This window comes from Loxodonta africana, chromosome 7 (genome assembly GCF_030014295.1).
Source record: "Loxodonta africana isolate mLoxAfr1 chromosome 7, mLoxAfr1.hap2, whole genome shotgun sequence".
NCBI classification, from domain to species: Eukaryota; Metazoa; Chordata; class Mammalia; order Proboscidea; family Elephantidae; genus Loxodonta; species Loxodonta africana.
Genome location: NC_087348.1, coordinates 39273365 through 39294619, shown reverse-complemented (window position 1 = coordinate 39294619; position 21255 = coordinate 39273365). Strand labels below are relative to the sequence as shown.

General features: G+C 40.2%; 1 protein-coding gene across 1 annotated transcript in view; it reads left to right on the top strand.

The window, feature by feature from the left end:
* The window catches only part of HSD17B12 (hydroxysteroid 17-beta dehydrogenase 12), a 191922-nt gene extending 173649 nt beyond the window's left edge, over nucleotides 1–18273 (top strand). The window contains exons 10-11 of the mRNA XM_003412269.4: nucleotides 16273–16422; nucleotides 16923–18273. Coding sequence (XP_003412317.1) covers nucleotides 16273–16422; nucleotides 16923–17027 — 255 coding nt within the window. The 3' untranslated portion in view covers nucleotides 17028–18273. The remainder of the gene's footprint in view (nucleotides 1–16272; nucleotides 16423–16922) is intronic.
* The last annotated feature ends 2982 nt before the right edge of the window (nucleotides 18274–21255 follow it).

Below are 21255 nucleotides of genomic sequence, written 5' to 3'. Positions count from 1 at the left end.
AAAATCACATCCCTAACTAAGTGAACGTGACGTTAGCACACCATTAAATACACAGTTGAGCCTAGATTTTTAAAAATCATCCCCTAGGATATTTAAAAAAAAAAAAAAAGGATATTTAAGTAGGAATACCTAAAATAGAGCTAAATGCAGTATAAACAGTTGAAGCATAATTATTATCAGTTCTCGTGGTCTTGTTATGAAAGAATTGCACTATCAATATCTCTTAGCAGCCAGGTTAACAAGCGTGTGCCGTCACTCTGTTTCCAAAGCCAATGTGTAAAAACTACGCAAGAGAGTAGAGAACTTAATAAAGCTAACTTTGACTAGAGTGGGGATGACTGCCAATGCTAGGATGATGTAGGTAGTGGTGACGTTTGATTTTATCATGTAGCTAGCAGATACGGTGCTGTGGAAGCACAATACAAAAGAGGAGAGGAAACAAATCCAGGAGTTTTTATGGACGTCTATCTTTTTTTTTTTTTTATCACAAATCAGCTGTCCTTCCACACAAAGAAATCATAGCTCACAGGATTTCCATTTTTTAAAATGTCTTGGGAAAAGTTACAGTTCTTACCCCTTTCCTATACCTGCCTCCCCTCACATCTGCAAGCACCCAGTGTTCATTATGGTTTTTATTACTCTGAGCCTAGTACTTCACGTTTTATACCCTGAAGCTCCAAATGATCAATCATCATAATAATAGCAAATATTTGAGGGGACACTTTTGCCAGGCACAAGGCTAATAAACAGTTTATATGTACCATCTCACTGCATTTCATAATGCTACCACAAAATAATAGTGTGATGATCACTACTTCTTCAAGTTGCAGAAACTGGATCTTAGGTTAAACCACTTGCCCACATTGAATGAGGACTCAAATCCAGGTCTGTTTGGCACCAAAGCCCTTCTTCTTAACCGCTAGGCTACTTGCACCAGGCCTTTAGGCATCATGGACAGCAAAGGACACCTATTGAATTCCTCCGCAGTTACTGAGCTACAACCACAGGGGACTTGGCTGCTTAGTTTCCCTTCCTCCCGTATACGGGCCTGAGTGTTAATCCAGATCTAGGTTCTCAACCTTCGTGTACTATGAGTGGATACTGAAACTAAATCGCCCACAATAAGTGGGAGTGGTAGTCAGTGGAGTGGTGGGTGAATGTTTCCTCACCTTCCAAGGTCAACTTAGAGCTTGCTTCATCTAAAGTGCCACCTGAGGTTTGGCCCAAGGGACCCTTAGACATCATATCCATTTGGTATTATTCTAGTTTGCAGCTTCCCATATGTATAGGTTACACTGGGGAGGACAGGGTTTTCCAGAATCATGAATTTTATACTGAACCATCATACTCCCCGGCGCCCCCCTCCCCAACTTCCTTAACACCAGCCATTTTAACACTGATTAGCTAGTCACTGGAATCTGCTCTGTAAAATGGGTTGTATTTTGGTAACAAGGAAAGTGGTAAAGCATTCATGGAAGGTAAGGCATCACATGCCATATGATGTATGATTTTCTAATTCTGATGACTCTGTTATAATCAAGTTATTAATTTAATAATTTTAAACACCTACTGTGACTAGGCAGGAATCCTAAAGGCCCATTTGTAGGCGACGTATAGGCAGTATGACAAGAAGCTGCAAGTGTTTCAATGATATGAGGTTAGTAGTGGGCCTTGTTAGCTCAGAAATTCTGTTGATAGAGTTCTGTTAATAGACAAGACTGTCTGTCTCGGTTGTTCAGTGCTGCTATAACGGAAATACCACAAGTGGATGGCTTTAACAAAGAGAAGTTTATTCTGTCACAGTCCAGTAGGCTAGAAGTCCAAATTCAAGGCACCAGCTCCAGGGGAAGTCTCTTTCTCTCTGTCACCTCTGGAGGAAGGTCCTTGTCATCAGTCTTCCCTTGAGCTGAGAGCATCTCAGCTCAGGAAGGAACCTCAGGTCCAAAGGATGTGCCATACTCCTGGTACTGCTTTTTTGGTGGTATGAGGTCTCTATGTTTCTCTGCTCACTTTTCTCTTTTATATCTCAAAAGAGATTGGCTTAAGACACTACCTAACCTTGTAGACCTCAACAGTATAGTTGCTGCTAAGACATCTTATTACATCATAGTGATAGGATTTACAACATACAGGAAAATCACATAAAATGGTGAATAGTCACATAAAATGGTAGACAGTCACACAATACTGAGAGTCATGGCCCAGCTAAGCTGACAGATGTTTACAATTCAGTCCACAACACCATCTCTTTTGTCATTTCCACAACTTGTTTCCCTCAGAATTTTGCCTCCAGATTCCCCACCTGTTAATCTGGTATGGCTGGAAGCCTCTGCAAAGACACATTAGCATTTGTCTTCTGAAATTTTTTACTTTGATAAACTTTTATGTTTCCCTAGTAATTACTTATAAATTATGTAATTTCATCAATCCTTGTCTTTCTCCATATGAATTCATTCAAGGTTTAACTTAGAATGAATTGGGGAGAAAACAGAAGCTCAAAAGTTTGTGAAGGAAAGCACAGTTGTCTGCGTGAGCACTATCAGAATGCTGAAGTAGACTAGAATGATAACCTCCATCGATTCTGATCGAAGGGGCAAAACAGTCTGGCCTAAATGAATCTCAGATTTAAAAATTATTTTCTTTGGCATTGTTTTATATCTGAAAATTTTTTGGACTATGTATTTGTCATCTGATCTCACCTTCCTAATTCCATCCCACATACTGTTTCCTGGGTGATCTTGTTAAAATACAAACCAGAAAATGTCTTTTTCCTTTGTCATCCTCCAGTGGCTGCCCATATGTTTAGGGTTCAGTTCACATCCACAAGGCCACCTGTCTCCTCTGCACCACTCCATCATCCCAGCCTGCATCAGGCCAGAGTGGACATGCGGTTTCCAGTACTTGAAGTGCCTGTGATTGTTCCTTCACCGGCCTGCCCTTTCCCCAACTCCCTTCCCAGTTTGTTCTCCATATTTGTTTTCTACCCCGTATGTGCCTGAGCCTATGGTCCCCTTATCCATCTCTCATGGCTAAGGTCACAGTTCACCTCCACCAGGAAACTTCATCTCAGTCCCTTGGCACATGTACTTACACCTTTCCTTATGCTCTCATGCACTGGCACTCTCTGGCTCTTTCCCCACTACACCTCACTGTATTCCTGAGAACAGGGACTTTATCCTACTTGTCTCTTGTGCACGTGTAATCCGTGGCATACTGGAGACCTGCCTTTTGCACGGCACCCAGAGGACTCTGGTTGTATGAGGTCATACTTCACAGTGCACCCTCGTCTGCTTTTAAGGTGTTTGAGCTTCTTCAGTTGTTCCCAGGTACCTCTAGTCTTGAACTTACTCTGTATTTATTATGTCTAGAGGACTTCCAGGCTAATCTTACATTGCCAAGTTTCAGTTTCTTCTAATTTTGGGAAGGAAGACTCTCTTTTTTAGGTCATCTTCGTGTGAATGTATATTAATTCCTCTTTGAAGAGGAAGAGAGTATTTTTATTTTTCAAATTCTAGATTTTTTTTTACAGGAATTCCTTTATAAAATTTTCCCTCTGCTTCCTGCTCCCCGTCTTTCCTTCATCTCCTTTGCTGTAATTTTGTAAGAGCATTTAAAATTTGCTGCAAGAATTCATATTTGCCATTATATAAGCATTTCCTAGAAATATAGATAGTATACGCAACAAGTGATATAAATGCCCTGGAGATAAATTATGGGCCTAGTAGAGACTCTTATCTATTGATGTACTTTTGAATAGTACATCCTCGAGTGAGCCTTATCAAGTGTACTCTGATAGTGGGGACTGTTTGTTTTCAGTATTGCCTTGTAATTAAAGCCCAGTCAAAACTGTGCTTAAACCTTTCAAAGGACAAAATCATAAGTAATCTGATTGGTTAGCGTAGTGAGTCCTAGACCCTGGCTCCTTCTATCTGCCCTGTACTGACTAGCCATTAATGTTGGGCAAGTATGAAATAGCTGCCTTCCTAAGAATATACTTCTTGAACTCTTGTTCACAAGCTGCCTTTGTTTTTGTTTCTTTGTTTTGTTTTAACCTTTTTTTTGGAGTCATTTCATATCTACAGAAAAGTTATAAGAATAAGAATAGTGCAAAGGACACCCTAATACCCTACCCAGATTTACTTCTTTTTATCCCATTTGTTTTACCAACGGAGAGTAAGTTGCCTACATCATGGGCTTTTACCGCTAAATGCTTTAGTGTGTGTTTCCTAAGAATAAGAATATTTTCTTATATAATCGCAGGACAGTGACCAACTTTAGATTTAACACTGACACAATACATGTTTAGGGACTGGGAATACAGTTGTTAACAAAAACAGAGTCCCTAATCTTAAAGAGCTTACATTTTAGTAGGGGGATGCAGACTATAAACATTCTAAAACGCACACAACAGCAGGTGATGATAAAAAGAAAAATAAACTCGGGTAAAGGCAGAAACGATGGAGGCTGTTCCTGCAGTTAGGCTGATCAAGAATGGCCTCTGATATGATCACATATAAGCAAATAACTGAATGAAGGAAGGAAGCTAGCTGAGAGGATACGTGGGTGCAGAGCCTTTTAGGCTGAGGGATGAGCAAGTACAAAGGCCAAGGAGGCCAGAGTGACTGGAGTGCATTGGGTTGGGAGGGAAAGGGGGTAGCAGGAATGGTAGGACATGCAGTTAGAGAAGTAGCCGGGGCGGGGTAGGGAATAATATTTGATATTAGAACAGAACATCGTAGGCCATGGTAGGAACCAACTCGATAGTATCTAACAACAACAACAACAGTATTTCATAAAAGAGAAGACCCTCAACGAGGTGGATTGACACAGTGGCTGCAACAAGCATAATGATTGTGAAGATGGCACAGGACCAGACACTGTTTCATTCTGTTGTACATAGGGTCGCTAAGGCGTTGAAATCGACTCAGCAAAACCTAACAACAACATATGAAGACATTGTAAACTGTGATATATATAAGTGTGAAGCAGAGAGGAAAGAAACTTGTTTATTGAACATCCGTAATATGCCTCATATTTTCCCCTGTTTTGTTATCTCATTTGCCATAGACTTTAACCTTGTCCCATTTGACAAACAGGAAACTAAGGATCCGTAGGAGTCATGTAACTTGTCTAAGGTCAGTTTAATTTATCAGACAGTGAAACCCAGCTACTTACCAGGTCCTTAGCTAGACAGTGGGAAATGATGATGAATTAAGACACAGTCCCTGTCCTCAAGGCATACACAGAAAGAAAAGACAAATGTTAAACACATTCCAACAACAGGGGATATAGTAAGTACAAAACTGAAGGTATATATATGTATGTATATATAGTATTCCACATTTCTTCCATCAAGAAATATTCAGAGGATACCTAACAGTCTGGCAATTGGGGATACAATGGCAGAAGAGACAGATGGAGCCCCTTCTGTGATAGAATTTACATTCCGAGAAAAGGGGAGAAGCAATAAGCAAGCAAACAAAGATGTGGATAACATTATTTTGGACAGTGCTCATCCTTATGAAGAAACTAAAGGAGAATGATGTGTTCAAGAATGTGGGAGAAGGCTGAGGAATTTACTGATCTGGGCTTGCAACCTGGGTTTGAATAACTCCAAAGTCTGTGTTCTTTCTACAGTGGCTTTCTGTTTCTCACAGAGCTGTTGTTCCACGCCATACAGTTTTCTTCCTTTGAGTCTGGGAAACCAGGTCTCTGGGAATGCTATCGATGAGGAGATTATTTGTTAACTAAAGCCATCCCCCAAGGTTTACTTTACCTGACTCTTTACCAGAGGAACGATGAGGATGCAGGTAGAGACTGCCTAAACCCAGAGGAGAAGGCAGTTTGTAGGTTTCAGCTGGTTTGAAATGGAAGTGGATTTTCTCATTTTTAGCAAGTGATTACAAAATAATACTCCATTTAAATTCAAATTTACCATCATGGAGGAGTCCTTTGGGCCCCGTTCTCTTAAGTTAGCACCTTTAAGTGCCTTGGTCCTCTTTGATGAAAGTTGATGGTTTTGTTAATCCAGTTAAAAATGTAGTGTTTAATCAGAATAGACTACATTTGGTTTTATCTATGAAACTTGGAAAACAAATAGGACAAGTTAAGATGAGGGAGAAGACAAAAATTTTTTTTTTTTTTTTAATGATACTGTCGATGTAATTTAAGGAGATATTCTTCTTTTATATTTTGTTGCTTAAAGTAATTATACGGATCTATTGGGCTTCAAAGAGCTAGAAAGCTAAGTGTTAAGAAATGGCTACTGGGATTGAAAACAAGTCTCCACGTATTCATCTTATTAATTGCCAGTGAAAAAAAAGAAGGTAATGGAGTGTGTCTTTAGTGCAAATGGAGTCTAAATAGGAAGAACTATAAGGCAATGTGAAGATCCTCACAGGAAATATTCATATCTGGTCAACTGCACCAACTTGGAGAAATGACTTAAGAAAAGTAAAATCAGTCCTATTGGGATAATTGGACTTGGAACTGTTCCAAACAAGTGAATCTCCATTTTCGTCAGTGATGATGTCTATTTTTCTTGGCCCTTTACAACAGTGTTGCACCACAAGAACTAAAAGCTTAGGAGGTTCCTTCATCCATCCAAGCCATATCAGATCTGTGTCCAAAAAGAACTAAGATATCCAGATGGTCACCTCAACAGTCAGACATTTTCTATGGAAAATGCTTTTGTACACACATGCGTCATAGGATATAAAAACGCAAACAGCCAAGTCTTTCTCTCCAAATTCGTTCTGAAAAATATAAAACTTTAGAAAATGTAGAAAATAATTGCCAACACACACCAGAGTTCCAATCCCACACGCGTTAACTTACAGTACTTCATTCGTAGTACAGTAGGGAAGGTGCCCTATCCCCCAATTACTAAGGAAGAAACTAAGGCTCAGACATTGGATATTTTCTCAAGATCACACAACTAGTGAGGAGTCAAACTGGAATTTGAATTCAAGTCTGTCTGATTTGAAAACTAATGCTTTTTTCCCCCTCTAATCTACTGCCTGTTTTTCTCATACCCCAATTTCAGTGCATCAGGAAATCTGACCGACTTTAGTTTATCCTTGAAATACATCCACAGTCTGTCCACTTCTCGTGACCTCTGCTGCTACCACTCTAATCCGAGCCACTGTTATCTCTTGCCCTGGACTTTCTGCGATATCCTCCTATCTGGCCTTCCTACACTGAGCCTTGCCAGTAGCCCCGATAGTCTGCTCATAGCAGCCAGAATGATCTCTTTAAAAATCAGGTGAAAAAAAAAAATCTCATTTAAAAAAAAAACAACAAAAACAAAAGCTAAGAAGTTTCCTGAATACGACCGAACACTTCAAGCCACAGAGTAACAGGGGCACGGGTCTGGGGACCGTGGGGCTTAAGGGGACATCTAGGTCAATTGGCATAACAAAGTTTATTAAGTTAATGTTGTGCATCCCACTTTGGTGAGTGGCGTCTTGGGTCTTAAAAGCTAGGAAGTGGCCATCTAAGATGCATCAATTGGTCCCAACCCACCTGGAGCAAGGAGAATGAAGAACACTAAAGACACAAGGAAAATATGAGCCCAAGAGACAGAAAGGGCCACATAAACCATAGACTCCGTCAGCCTGAGAACTAAATGGTGTCCGGCTACCACCAATGACTGCTCTGACAGGGAGCACAACAGAAAAATCCCTGATGGAGCCAGAGAAAAGTAGGGTGCAGAATTCAAATTCTGACTGAGACTGGAGGGACCCCAGAGGACATGGCCCCTGGACTCTCAGCCCAAAACTAAAACATTTCCCGAAGCCAACTCTTCAGACAAAGATTAGTCTGGACTATAAGACATAAAATGATACTGGTGAGGAGTGTGCTTCTTAGCTCAAGTAGACACATGAGACAGTGGGCATCTCCTGTCTGGAGGCGAGATGAGAGGGCAGGGTGGGACAGGAGCTGGTTGAACAGACACAGGAAATACAAGGTGGAGTGGAGGGATGTGCTGTCACATAGGGAGAGCAGCTAGGGCCACGTGACCATGTATGTGTAAGTTTTTGTATGAGAAGCTGACATGAACTGTAGACTTAAGACTTAGCTGAAAAGTTACTTCCTCATTTAACATAGTAAAAATGTCTATTCTACCAAAAGCCATCTATACATACAATGCACTTCCGATCCAAATTCCAATGGCATTTTTTAATGTGATGGAGAAACAAATCACCAACTTCATATGGAAGGGAAAGAAGCCCTGGATAAGTAAAGCATTACTGAAAAAGAAGAAGAAAGTGAGAGGCCTCACTCTGTCTGATTTTAGAACATATTATACAGCCACAGTAGTCAAAACAGCCTGGTACTGGTACAACAACAGGCACATAGCCCAATGGAACAGAATTGAGAACCCAGGTATAAATCCATCCACAAATGAGCAGCTGATATTTGACAAAGGCCCAGTGTCAGTTAATTGGGGAAAAGATAGTCTTTTTAACAAATGGTGCTGGCATAACTGGATATCCATTTGTAAAAAAATGAAACTGGACCCATACCTCACACCATGCACAAAAACTAACTCCAAGTGGATCAAAGACCTAAACATAAAGACTAAAACGATAAAGATCATGGAAGAAAAAATAGGGGCAACGTTAGGAGCCCTAATACAAGGCATAAACAGAATACAAAACATTACCAAAAATGATGAAGAGAAACCAGATAACTGGGAGCTCCTAAAAATCAAACACCTATGCTCATCTAAAGACTTCACCAAAAGAGTAAAAAGACCACCCACAGATTGGGAAAAAATTTTCAGCTATGACATCTCCGACCAGCGCCTGATCTCTAAAATCTATATGATTCTGTTAAAACTCAACCACAAAAAGGACAAACAACCCAATCAAAAAGTGGGCAAAGGATATGAACACGCACTTCACTAAAGAAGATATTTAGGCAGCTAACAGATACATGAGAAAATGCTCTCGATCATTAGCCATTAGAGAAATGCAAATTAAAACTACGATGAGGTTCCATCTCACTCCAACAAGGCTGTCATTAATCCAAAAAACACAAAATAATAAATGTTGGAGAGGCTGTGGAGAGATTGGAAGTCTTATACACTGCTGGTGGGAATGTCAAATGGTACAACCACTTTGGAAATCTATCTGGCGTTTTCTTAAAAAGTTAGCAATAGAACTACCATACAACCCAGAAATCCCACTCCTCGGAATATATCCTAGAGAAATAAGAGCCTTTACACAAACAGATATATGCACGCCCATGTTTATTGCAGCTCTGTTTACAATAGCAAAAAGCTGGAAGCAACCAAGGTGTCCATCAACGGATGAATGGTTAAATAAATTATGGTATATTCACACAATGGAATACTACGCATCTATAGAGAACAGTGAGGAATCTGTGAAACATTTCATAACATGGAGGAACCTGGAAGGCAGTATGCTGAGTGAAATTAGTCAGAGGCAAAAGGACAAATATTGTGTAAGACCACTATTATAAGATCTTGAGAAATAGTATAAACTGAGAAGAACACATACTTTTGTGGTTACAAGGTGGGGAGGGAGGAAGGGTGGGAGAGGGTTATTTACTGATTAGTTAGTAGATAAGAACTACTTTAGGTGAAGGGAAGGACAATACTCAATACAGGGAACGTCAGCTCAACTGGACTGGACCAAAAGCAAAGAAGTTTCCAGGATAAACTGAATGCTTCGAAGGTCAGTGGAGCAAGGGCGGGGGTTTGGGGACTATGGCTTAAGGGGACTTCTAAGTCAATTGGCAAAATAAATTCTATTAAGAAAACATTCTGCATCCCACTTTGAAGTATGGCGTCTGGGGTCTTAAATGCTAACAAGCGGCCATCTAAGATGCATCAATTGGTCTCAACCTACCTGGATCAAAGGAGAATGAAGAATACCAAGGTCGCACGATAACTACGATCCCAAGAGACAGAAAGGGCCACATGAACCAGAGACTTACATCATCCTGAAACCAGAAGAACTAGATCGCGCCTGGCCACAACCGATGACTGCCCTGACAGGGAGCACAACAGAGAACCCCTGAGGGAGCAGGAGATCAGTGGGATGCAGACCCCAAATTCTCATAAAAAGACCAGACTTAATGGCCTGACTGAGACTAGAAGAATCCCAGCGGTCATGGTCCCCAAACCTTCTATTGGCCCAGGACAGGAACCATTCCCGAAGACAACTCATCAGACATGGAAGAGACTGGACAATGGGTTGGAGAGAGATGCTGATGAAGAGTGAGCTACTTGTATCAGGTGGACACTTGAGACTGTGATGGCATCTCCTGTCTAGAGGGGAGATAGGAGGGTAGAGGGGGTTAGAAACTGGCAAAATGGTCACGAAAGGAGAGACTGGAAGGAGGGAGCAGGCTGACTCATTAGGGGGAGAGTAAGTGGGAGTATGTAGTAAGGTGTATATAAGCTTATATGTGACAGACTGACTTGATTTGTAAACTTTCACTTAAAGCACAATAAAAATTATTTTTTAAAAAAATGATTGACTTAAGACAAAACCTAAAAAATAAATAAATAAACCCTGTGGAGCAGAGTTCTACTCTGACTCACGTGGGGTCTCCGTGAGTCAGAGTCAACTCAATGGCAACTGGTTTTACTGGTTTCCACAGAAGGAGGAATGGCTAAGTGTCAGCATGTCACACATTTTCAAGGTAGTGGAATTCACTAGTCTTGAGGATTTATAGCAACCTGGAAACCAGAAAGAACATCTTAACAAACCAATGCTATATAGTAAAAGCCTACTCAGAGGAGACATTAAGCCAGAAAAGTGTTTGTGGGATAAAATGAACCTTAACTTCCTTAAAAATTATCAGAAGCTCTATATGCATAAGTAAGGTCCATGTTAACATTTAAAATAAATTTAAATTGACTAATAAATCAAAAAAAAAAAAGTTACTTCCTCTTGGTATCCTTTCCATCCTCCACTAGGCCTTGTTAACTGCCTTGTTTTTAAACCGTTGTGGAAATCAGTAAATACACCTTCCAGAAAAGAATTTATGTTTCTTAGTTGAAAAAAATAATAACTCTGAATTTCTGGTTGTACATCTATTGTCCCCACCCCCAGAGCCAGGGATTCTCTAGACCTTTTCCATGATTGAGCTGAATGATGAGTTAACCTGTGGCACCATCAAGTGGTTCATTCGGGCAGTGCAGCTTAATTTTTCCACAAGATCAAAATAATCCAGGGCAGTGGGATATAATGGACAATTTATGCCATATATATGTATTTTGAATATTATATGTATATACATATATGTATATGCATATATATATTTTATATATATTGTTGTTGTTAGGTGCTGTCAAGTTGGTTTGGACTCATGGTGACCTTGTGTACCACAGAACGAAACACCGCCTGGGCCTGTACTTTCCTTCTTATGCTTGAGCCCATTGTTGCAGCCACTGTGTCAATACGTCTTGTCGACGATCTTCCTCTTTTCCACTGACCCTGTACTTTACCAAGCATAATGTCCTTCTCCAGGGACTGATCCCTCCTGATAACATGTCCAAAACATGTAAGACACAGTCTCACCATCCTTGCTTCTAAAGAACATTCTGGTTATACTTCTTCCAAGACAGATTTGTTTGTTCTTTTGGCAGTCCATGGTATATTCAATATTCTTCACCAACGCCACAATTCAGACGCCCCAATTCTTCTTCAGTCTTCCTTATTCATTGTCCAACTTCACATGCATATGATGTCATTGAAAATACCATGGCTTGGGTCAGCCGCATCTTAGTCTTCAAGGTGACATTGTTGCTTTTCAACACTTTAAAGAGGTCCTTCGCAGCAAATTTGCCCAATGCAATGCGTCTTTTGATTTTCTTGACTGCTTCTTCCATGGGCGTTGATTGTGGATCCAAGTACAGCGAAATCCTTAACAACTTCAGTATTTTCTCTGTTTATCATGATGTGCCTTATTGGTTTAGTTGTGAGGACTTTTGTTTCCTTTTTGTTGAGGCATAACCCTGAAGGCTGTGATCTTTGATCTTCATCAGTAAGTACTTCAAGTACTCTTAACTTTCAGCAGATGAAGTTGTGTCATCTGCATAACGCAGGTTGTTAATGAGTCTTCCTCCAATCCTGATGCCCTGTTCTTCTTCATATAGTGCAGCTTCTTGCATTATTTGCTCAGTATACAGATTGAATAGGTATGGTGAAAGGATACAACCCTGACGTATACCTTTCCTGACTTTAAACCACTCAGTATCTCCTGTTCTGTCTGAAGAACTGCCTCTTGATCTATATACGGGTTCCTCATGAGCACAATTAAGTGTTTTGGAATTCCCATTCTTCGCCATGTTATCCATAATTTGTTACGATCCACACAGTCAAATGCCTTTGCATAGTCAATAAAAAACAGGTAAGCATCCTTCTGGTATTCTCTGCTTTCAGCCAGGGTCCATCTGACATCAGCGATGATATCCCTGGTTCCACGTCCTCTTCTGAATCTGGCCTGAATTTCTGGCAGCTCTCTGTTGATGTACTGCTGCACCCGCTTTGGAATGATACGCAACAAAATTTTGCTTGTGTGTGATATTAATGATATTGTTTGATAATTTCCACATTCTGTTGGATCACCTTTCTAGGCATAAATATGTATCTCTTCCAGTCCATTGGCCAGGAAGCTGTCTTCTAAATTTCTTGGAATAGACAAGTGAGCACCTCCAGCACGACATCCATGTTTTGAAACATCTCAATTGATATTCCATAAATTCCTGGAGCCTTGTTTTTTCCCAGTGCCTCCAGTGCAGTGTGGACTTCTTCCTTCAGTACCATTGGTTCCTGACCATAAGCTACCTCTTGAAATAGTTGAACGTTGACTAATTCTCTTTGGAATGATGACTCTGTATATCCCTTCCATCTTCTTTTGATGCTTCCTGCACCATTTAATATTTTCCTCATGGAATCCTTCACTATTGCAACTCGAGGCTTGAATTTTTTCTTCAGTTCTTTCAGCTTGAGAAACACCAGGTGTGTTCTTCCTTTTGGTTTTCTAACTCCACCTCTTTGCACATGTCATTATAATACTTTACTTTGTCTTCTGGAGCCACCTTTTGAAATCTTCTGTTCAGTTCTTTTACTTCATCATTTCTTCCTTTTGCTTTAGCTGCTCGACATTCAAGAGCAAGTTTCAGAGTCTCTTCTGACATCCATCCTGGTCTTTTCTTTCTTTCCTGTCTTTTCAATGACCTCTTGCTTTCTTCATGTATGATGTTCTTGATGTCATTCCACAACTGGCCTGGTCTTTGGCGTCAAATCTATTTTTTTTTTATTGTGCTTTAAGTGAAAGTTTACAAATCAAGTCAGTCTCTCATACGAAAATTTATATACACCTTGCTGTATACTCCTAATTGGTCTCCCCCTAATGAGACAGCACACTCCTTCTCTCCACCCTCTGTTTCCATGTTCATTTAGCCAGCTTCTGACCCCCTCTGTCTTCTCATCTCCCATCCAGACAGGGGCTGCCCACATAGTCTCATGTGTCTACTTGATCCAAGAAGCTCACTCCTCACTAGTATCATTTTCTATCCTATAGTCCAGTTCAATCCCTGTCTGAAGAGTTGGCTTTGGGAATGGTTCCTGTCTTAGGCTAACAGAAGGTCTGGGGACCATGACCACCAGGGTCATTCTAGTCTCAGTCAGACCATTAAGTCTGGTCTTTTTAGGAGAATTTGAGGTCTGCATCCCACTGATCTCCTGCTCCCTCAGGGGTTCTCTGTTGTGCTCCCTGTCAGGGCAGTCATTGGTTGTAGCTGGGCACCATCTAGGTCTTCTGGTCTTAGGCTGATGTAGTCTGTGGTTTATGTGGCCCTTCCTGTCTCTTGGGCTCATAATTGCCTTGTGTCTTTGGTTTTCTTCATTCTCCCTTGCTCCAGGTGGGTTGAGACCAATTGATGCATCTTAGATGGCCGCTTGCTAGCATTTAAGACTTCAGACACCACTCTCCAAAGTGGGATGCAGAATGTTTCCTTAATAGATTTTATTATGCCAGTTGACCTAGATGTCCCCTGAAACCATGGTCCCCAAACCCCCACCTCTGCTACACTGGCCTTCGAAGCGTTCATTCAGGAAACTTCTTTGCTTCAAATCTGTTCTTGAGATGGTCTCTAAATTCAGGTGGGATATACTCAAGGTCATACTTTGGCTCTCGTGGACTTGCTCTGATTTTGTTCAGTTTCACCTTGAACTTGCACATGAGGAATTGATGGTCTGTGCCACAGTTGGCCCCTGGCCTTGTTCTGACCAATGATATTGAGTTCTTCCATCACCTCTTTCTGCAGATGTAGTTGATTTGATTCCTGTGTATTCATTCTGGCGAGGTTCATGTGTATAGTCGCAGTCTATGTTGGTGAAAAAAGTTATTTGCAATGAACAAGTCATTGGTCTTGCAAAATTCTATTATCCGATCTATGGCATTGCTTCTATCACCAAGGCCATGTTTTCCAACTACTAATCCTTCCTCTTTGTTTCCAACTTTCACATTCCAATCACAAGTAATATCAATGCATCCTGATTGCATGTTCGATCAATTTTAGACTATAGAAGCTGATAAAAATCTTCAATTTCTTCATCTTTGGCCTTAGTGGTTGATGCATAAATTTGAACGATAGTCATATTAATCAAAGCTAGCTCATGTACTCTGAGGAAATTAATTTACTTAGTATGGTTCTATGGCTGGAGGGACTGAGGAAGAGGAAGATGGAGAGTGACAGTGGTTAGGCCCTTGGGTTCTTGGTTCTTAACAAATAGCTGAAGTTTCAGCCCACCTACTAAGGAGGATGGGTTGTATTCTTTGACTCATACTTGGGAATAGGGAAAACCCTGGTGGTGTAGTGGTTAAGTGCTATGGCTACTTACCAAAAGGTCAGCAGTTTAAATCCACTAGATGCTCCTTGGAAACTCTGTGGGGCAGTTCTGCTCTGTCCTGTAGGGTTGCTATAAGTCAGAATCAACTCAATGGCAAAGGGTTTGGTTTTGGGAATGGGAAAAATATTACTAAGTAATGGCCTCCCCATATCTGGGTACATACAAAGAGACATGGGAACACTCCTAGGTCTCAGCAGGAAGGAAATCCATAGTCTAGAACACATCTTAGTTTTATTTCCACCTCTAGTAAAAAAAAAAAGAGTTCCAGTTTTTGCTTTTGACTACCATGTGTTGACCACCTCTTCATTAATAGAAGTATCATTGTAATTTATACTTTTTCCTTTCACATGTGTGAGACAAACAATACATTCACTCTTTTGTGGGCTGCTAGTCCCAAGATGGAGCCCAGGTAGATCTCAGGCTGCTAACCAAAAGGTTGGTGGTTCCAATCCACCAGCCGCTGCTTGGAAACCCTATGGGGCAGTTCTACTCTGTCCTGTAGGGTTGCTATGAGTCGGAATCTGCTTGATGGCAATGGGGATGCCCAAGTTATTTCAAACTACAGAAGGAACCTCTTGTGTCCTGCCTCATGACTCGTGTAATAGGGTTCCACTAAATTTCATGTTGAATCACATCCCCAAAATGTAAAAAGCATCAGTTACAAAGAAGTGAACACTAGTTATGTTCCTCTACAAGGTGGTGTTCAGGTTTGTCTCCCACACCAGCCCTGTAAGGTGTCTTTTAGTTACCCAACCTGTTTCCATATTTTTTTGCTGCCTCCCCTGCTGCCATAGAAAAAATAAATATACAAAAAAGGAAGGTGGTCCTATCTTATCAATAGCAGAGTTTATGAAACTTAGAAACAGAATGGTAAGCAACTAGGGAAGGAAAGTGGTAACCCAAGGCTGAGAAAATGAGAAGTGTTTTTGTGAAAGACCAGATCTGACAGAACAAGCTTAGTTAACCATTAGTTATGGAGAAAATTTAGGGAGAGAAAATGTCAGAAATGCCCTGTTTGGTGGTTCTGTAACAATGTTCAGTTTTGTCAGGGGAGAAAGAATATCCCGTCCTGACTCATTCTGCTCTCTAGATTTCTGTTTAATCTTTCCTTTTAAAATTTTCTGCTTCTTTTTACTACCTTTCCTCTTCCCAAATTCTGTGTTACTGATGGAATGAATGCTTTGTTATAGTTTGTTTTATGCTATCATATATTCTTTCAAGTTGGCTTTAGATAATTGTATCTTTCTTTTTCTCCCTCTAAAGATACACATTTCGTCAGAAGGTTTCTACTAATAAGAGCAGTGAAGCATCACTGTTTTCTGAGTTTGTGGCCTTCCTAATTAATGACATGTTTTGGGGGGCATTTCCTTTACAGAGTGTCGTGCCACACTTCGTAGCTACAAAGCTGTCTAAGATCCGAAGGGCAACTTTGGATAAGCCCTCTTCAGAGACATATGTGAAGTCTGCGATGAAAACAATAGGCTTGCAGTCCCGAACCAGTGGATACCTGATCCATTCTGTTATGGTATGTAAAGTTTTAAGTCCCAAATCAGTACTTTCTGGTTTGGAGTTCTCTTTCCCACTGAGTCACAAAATAGTACATGACATACCAGCATATATACATTGTCCAGACATACTAACAAGCCACCCCTGTTATTTTTTTGAACTTTAAAATCTACCTATGAATAAAATAATAGCTTGTGATAATAGGCTTGGATAGGAAAGTTGTAGAGTCGCTGGGTGGTACAAATAGTTAATGTGCTCAGCCACTAACTGAAAGGTTGGAGGTTCAAATTCACCCAGAGGTGCCTCAGAAGAAAGGCCTGGCGATATACTTCCCAAAAATCAGCCATTGAAAACCCTGTGGAGCACAGTTCTCCTAGGACACACATGGGTTGCCATGAGTCGTAATCGACTCAACAGCAACTGGTAGATGGTATATAATAAAACATAAGATGATCATATGCTTCAATTTAGCCCAGATTGTAGGCAATAATTACATATCTCATCCTTTTCTCTTCATAGCTCTCAATAATCTTATCCCTGCCTTCTTGGATCGCCTTTAAAATAATTATGAACATCAACAAGTCTATGCGGGCTCGCTATCTGAAGAAAACCAAGAAGAACTAAGCATGGATAGCTTCACTGAATACCTTAGGCAGATGCCTCAGCCTCTGCGTGTGCACTGCCAGGCACCCTCCTGTCTCCTAACCCTTCAGTTGTCGTTTTAATTGTTACTAACTTGGCTAAATTTTGCATAATTGGGAGGAAAGTTAAGTTGCTTTTAGGATACTACTGGGAGTTGTTTTGAAGTTTTCTATACATGCTCAAATCAAATGGATATCAAATTAATAATTAGCAAGAACAGCTTAATGGGAAGGGACACAATCATAGCAAATCACAGAATTGTAGTGTCAGACATAAAACACAACTCTTGCACCAGGTTCAAAATGCCAATGATCATTATCCTTCTGTTTTTCTCCGAAACAGACTTGAGAAAGTAATGACTAAAACACTTTTTTGCTTCTAACACTTTGAGGAAATGGAGATTAGTTGGTTTGACTTATAGGAGGCTGTACTACCATTCGCATAGATCTCTCTGTAAGGTTTTCTGAAAGTATGTTTCAGTTTGCACATTTACATGAAATTATTCTTTCTCACAGGTAGCTAATGGCATGAAAATAATTTATGAAATAACAGGGTCATTTCTGACGCATGAAACCCACTAACATGTTTTCCTCTAACGCATGTTTCTTCTGAGTTTAAATGTGTATAAATACTGAAAGCTATATGGTATGATTTATAGAGGTAAATAGACCAAAATGTACATTGAGACCGGCAGCCACCTATTATGCCACTGGTCCAGGAAAGCCTGAACCCTCATTCTTCTTTGTGTCTGTACTGTACCTACCACTAATGTTCATGTAGTGAAAACACCCTACTCCTCTAACAATAACGACATTACAGAGCTGGTATTACACTTTTTAAATCAGGATTCTATGGGGCAGTTCTACTCTGTCCTATAGGGTCGCTATGAGTCGGAATTGACTCCATGGCAGTGAGTTATAGGTATTGACAAAGTTTTAATAAAAGATGATATAACCGCAATGTTGATTGAAAATATATTTTTTGGGTGCTTGAAATTAAGGCCATGTTTACATTGACCTGAAATAAATTAAGACTTAATTTTTATCATGCTACAAAATTTTAATGGAGAATTCACCAAGAACTAATTCAAGATTGTGGAACGTGTAACACAGAAGGTAAACTTTTACCTAGGCTCTGTAAGAGATTTTAGGACCCAAAATGTAGGAAGAACATAATCTCAGAATAAAGGATAATCATTTAAATGGAATAAATTTGACTTTACGAAAAACTCATGGTTTACCCTTTTTCTCTCTCATTTTGTCATAGAAATATGTGTGTAAATAGACACTGATGATTTGGGCAACATTTTATCTGCTTTTACACATTGGTTGGTTGGTCGTGATTGCTGTTTTGGGGGGAGAGGTGGTAGACAGGGGAAGGATTGATTTGCAAGGGTACAAAATGCTTTGTTTTCTTTTATCCCAGTTACGAAATAATTGAATTCTGGCTAGGAAATGCCTTAGCAATTTCAGAACTTCTGAGCTATAGTGCTCTCTGCCTCAACTTGGCAATCATCCCCCATAGTCGACACTCAGGGATGAAGATGACAACACGAAAATGTGTTTTTCCAGCACATGAACAGAAAAGCTGTACCAAAAGAGAAACCAATGACTGCAAACACTCAAGGTAGTCAAGCACATAGTCCTTAGACTTAACTTTACGCTGACTTGGTTACATGTTCTTATGTGTGCTGGGCGAGGCTTAGAACCCAAAAAGAGAAGAGTAGAAGGCAGTATTGATTATACATGTGTAATTAGCTTACCTCACAACATAGGAAACTGGATTTTAATTCGTCTGTTTCATCACACATAATGATGTGTGCCGTTCTGATTTGCCCTGTGTCAGTCACACGGGCACTTGGGATAAATAAGTGCTAAAGATGGTGTGGAGCCCTGGTAGCACAGTGGTGAAGAGTTCACCTGCTAACCAGAAGATTGGCAGTTCGAATCCACCAGCTGCTCCTTGGAAACCCTATGCAGCAGTTCTATGCTGTCCTATAGGGTCACTGTGAGTCGGAAATGACTAGACAGCAATGGGTAAAGATGGTGTTACTGCTGTCCATTTCCTCAAATGTGGCCCTGCTCTCAAGAGATGAATTCTGAATTCTCATTTGATATTTACTGCATTGAAGTACAGTAGAACTGAAGTTTAAATGGAGTGAACATTGATGGCAGTACCAATACAAATGGTGCTGATTCAGTGTGGAAGAGGAAACTTACTGTGATAATAATATGTTACAAGACTGAAACAAGCCTAAGTAGTGCTCTAATTTCTTTTAGCTCTGTTGACACGAAAAATCCCTGAGGTATAGGTGGTCCAGTATTCTGCTCCTTTGCTATGTGGTTTGTCAACATTAAAACAAGTTCTCAAAGGTTTTTTTTGTTTGTTTGTTTTGTTTGTAAATATGTAGGAAACCAATTGAGTAAAAAAAAAAAAAATGTAAAGGCTCACCACTTTGTGACGTTCTGATATTTTTAGATTAGTTATTTATGTCACTCATTTTGTGATGAACATAAATATGAGCAGAATTTAAGTTCCCTTGTGGAAGTATAAGTCTTCTTTCTACTGATATTTATTTGGTGAAATCTAGAAATGTAACGTGTTATTGCAATGACTTGCATGAACGTAAACATATTAGGTTTTTAAAAATTTAAATGTGATCAATGGCATATTACTACTTTCTCCACTCTCCTCTTACGTGGGTCATTAAATAGCAAGCAAAATGGGTAATACAAATGGTAATCCTAAAAGGATATAAAGCAAGCTTGTCTTCAGTGTTATCAAAGTTTCCAGGCATTACCGTTCTGTGCATTTATTGGGTGCCAGCCATGTGCCAGTTACTCTTGGATGCTAAAGAAAAAACAGTACACAAGTAGACAAAAATCCTTGCCCCTATTTGAGCTGAGGAGGCCAGGGTTGGGTATGGAGGAAGGAGACAGACAACAAAAGAAATCATGTAGTATTAAGTACCTCTAAGTGCTATACGAAAGTATGAAGCAGGGTGAAGAGGATGGGGAATGAATGTATGTTGGGGTGAGGGTAGGGGGTTTGCAATTTTAAATAAGGTACTCCAGTAGGCCTCACCGAGAGATGGCCTTTGACCAGTCTGGAGGAGCGTTTTCACTATCTGCAGGAAGGGCATTTTAGGCAGAGGGACAGCTAGTGGGAAGAGCTGATACCTGGTATATTTCAAGAACAGCAAGGAGTCCAGTGTGGCTATATATATTGAAGTACATATGGGGTGATATATATCCTGAGGATTTATGTTGCAGAGATCTTTTTTTAGTTATTACTTTCCAGTATTAAATTCCCTTTACATACTTGATTTTACTGCATTATCTTTATACACTGCTGAATTCAGTTTGCTAGTATTTTATTTAGGATTTTTGCATCTGTACTTATGAAATTGATCTGCAGGCTTTCTCTTATTTTTCTTGTCTGCTTTTGGTATCAAAATTAGTTGGGGAGGCTTACCTATTTTAGCATTATCTGGAAGAATTTTAGAAGATTGGAATGATCTCTTCCTCGAAAACTTGTAAAACCCTCTGGCCCTGGTATCTATTTGTCTCATAATTGGTAATAAGGTTAAGACTATTTGGTGGGAATAAGAATTCTTAGGCTCTCCATTTTTTCTTGCGACAAGTTTGAGGAAAAAAAATTTTTTTTCCTAAGCATTTGCCCATTATAGATTTTTTTCTAATTTATTAGCATAAAGTAGCTCAAGAAATTTCCATGTTAAACCTATGCTGAATATGTACTTGTAAAAATGGTGTGGGGGCAGTGTTTGACCTCCTCTGTCTTCACAAGAGGAAAGGATAATCCAGATAAATAGCCCCAAGCCTGATTCCTATGAGGCAGAGGTCAGACATACCTTTTCTCTCTCTACGTCTCTGCTGAGTTCAATAATTCATTGCAGAATTCGCACTGAACTCATAGACCATACTCACAATTATGGGGTTTTATTAGGGAAGTAGCAGTTATAATTCAGGCACTGGAACACTCAGGATACAGTTCTTCCATCAGGACAGCCTCTCCCAGCTGTGCTTGCAGGCATACCTCTCCCTGGCCCTAGGCCTCTGCCCAAAGGCACTCAGCTTTCTCTCTCTGTGGACTAGGAAGCCCACCGTGCTGTCTCCTGCTGCCAGGTCTCTCCTGCAACCATTACTTACTGTCTTCAGCGTTACGCTTGCTCTTTCTCAGTCTTCTGCTT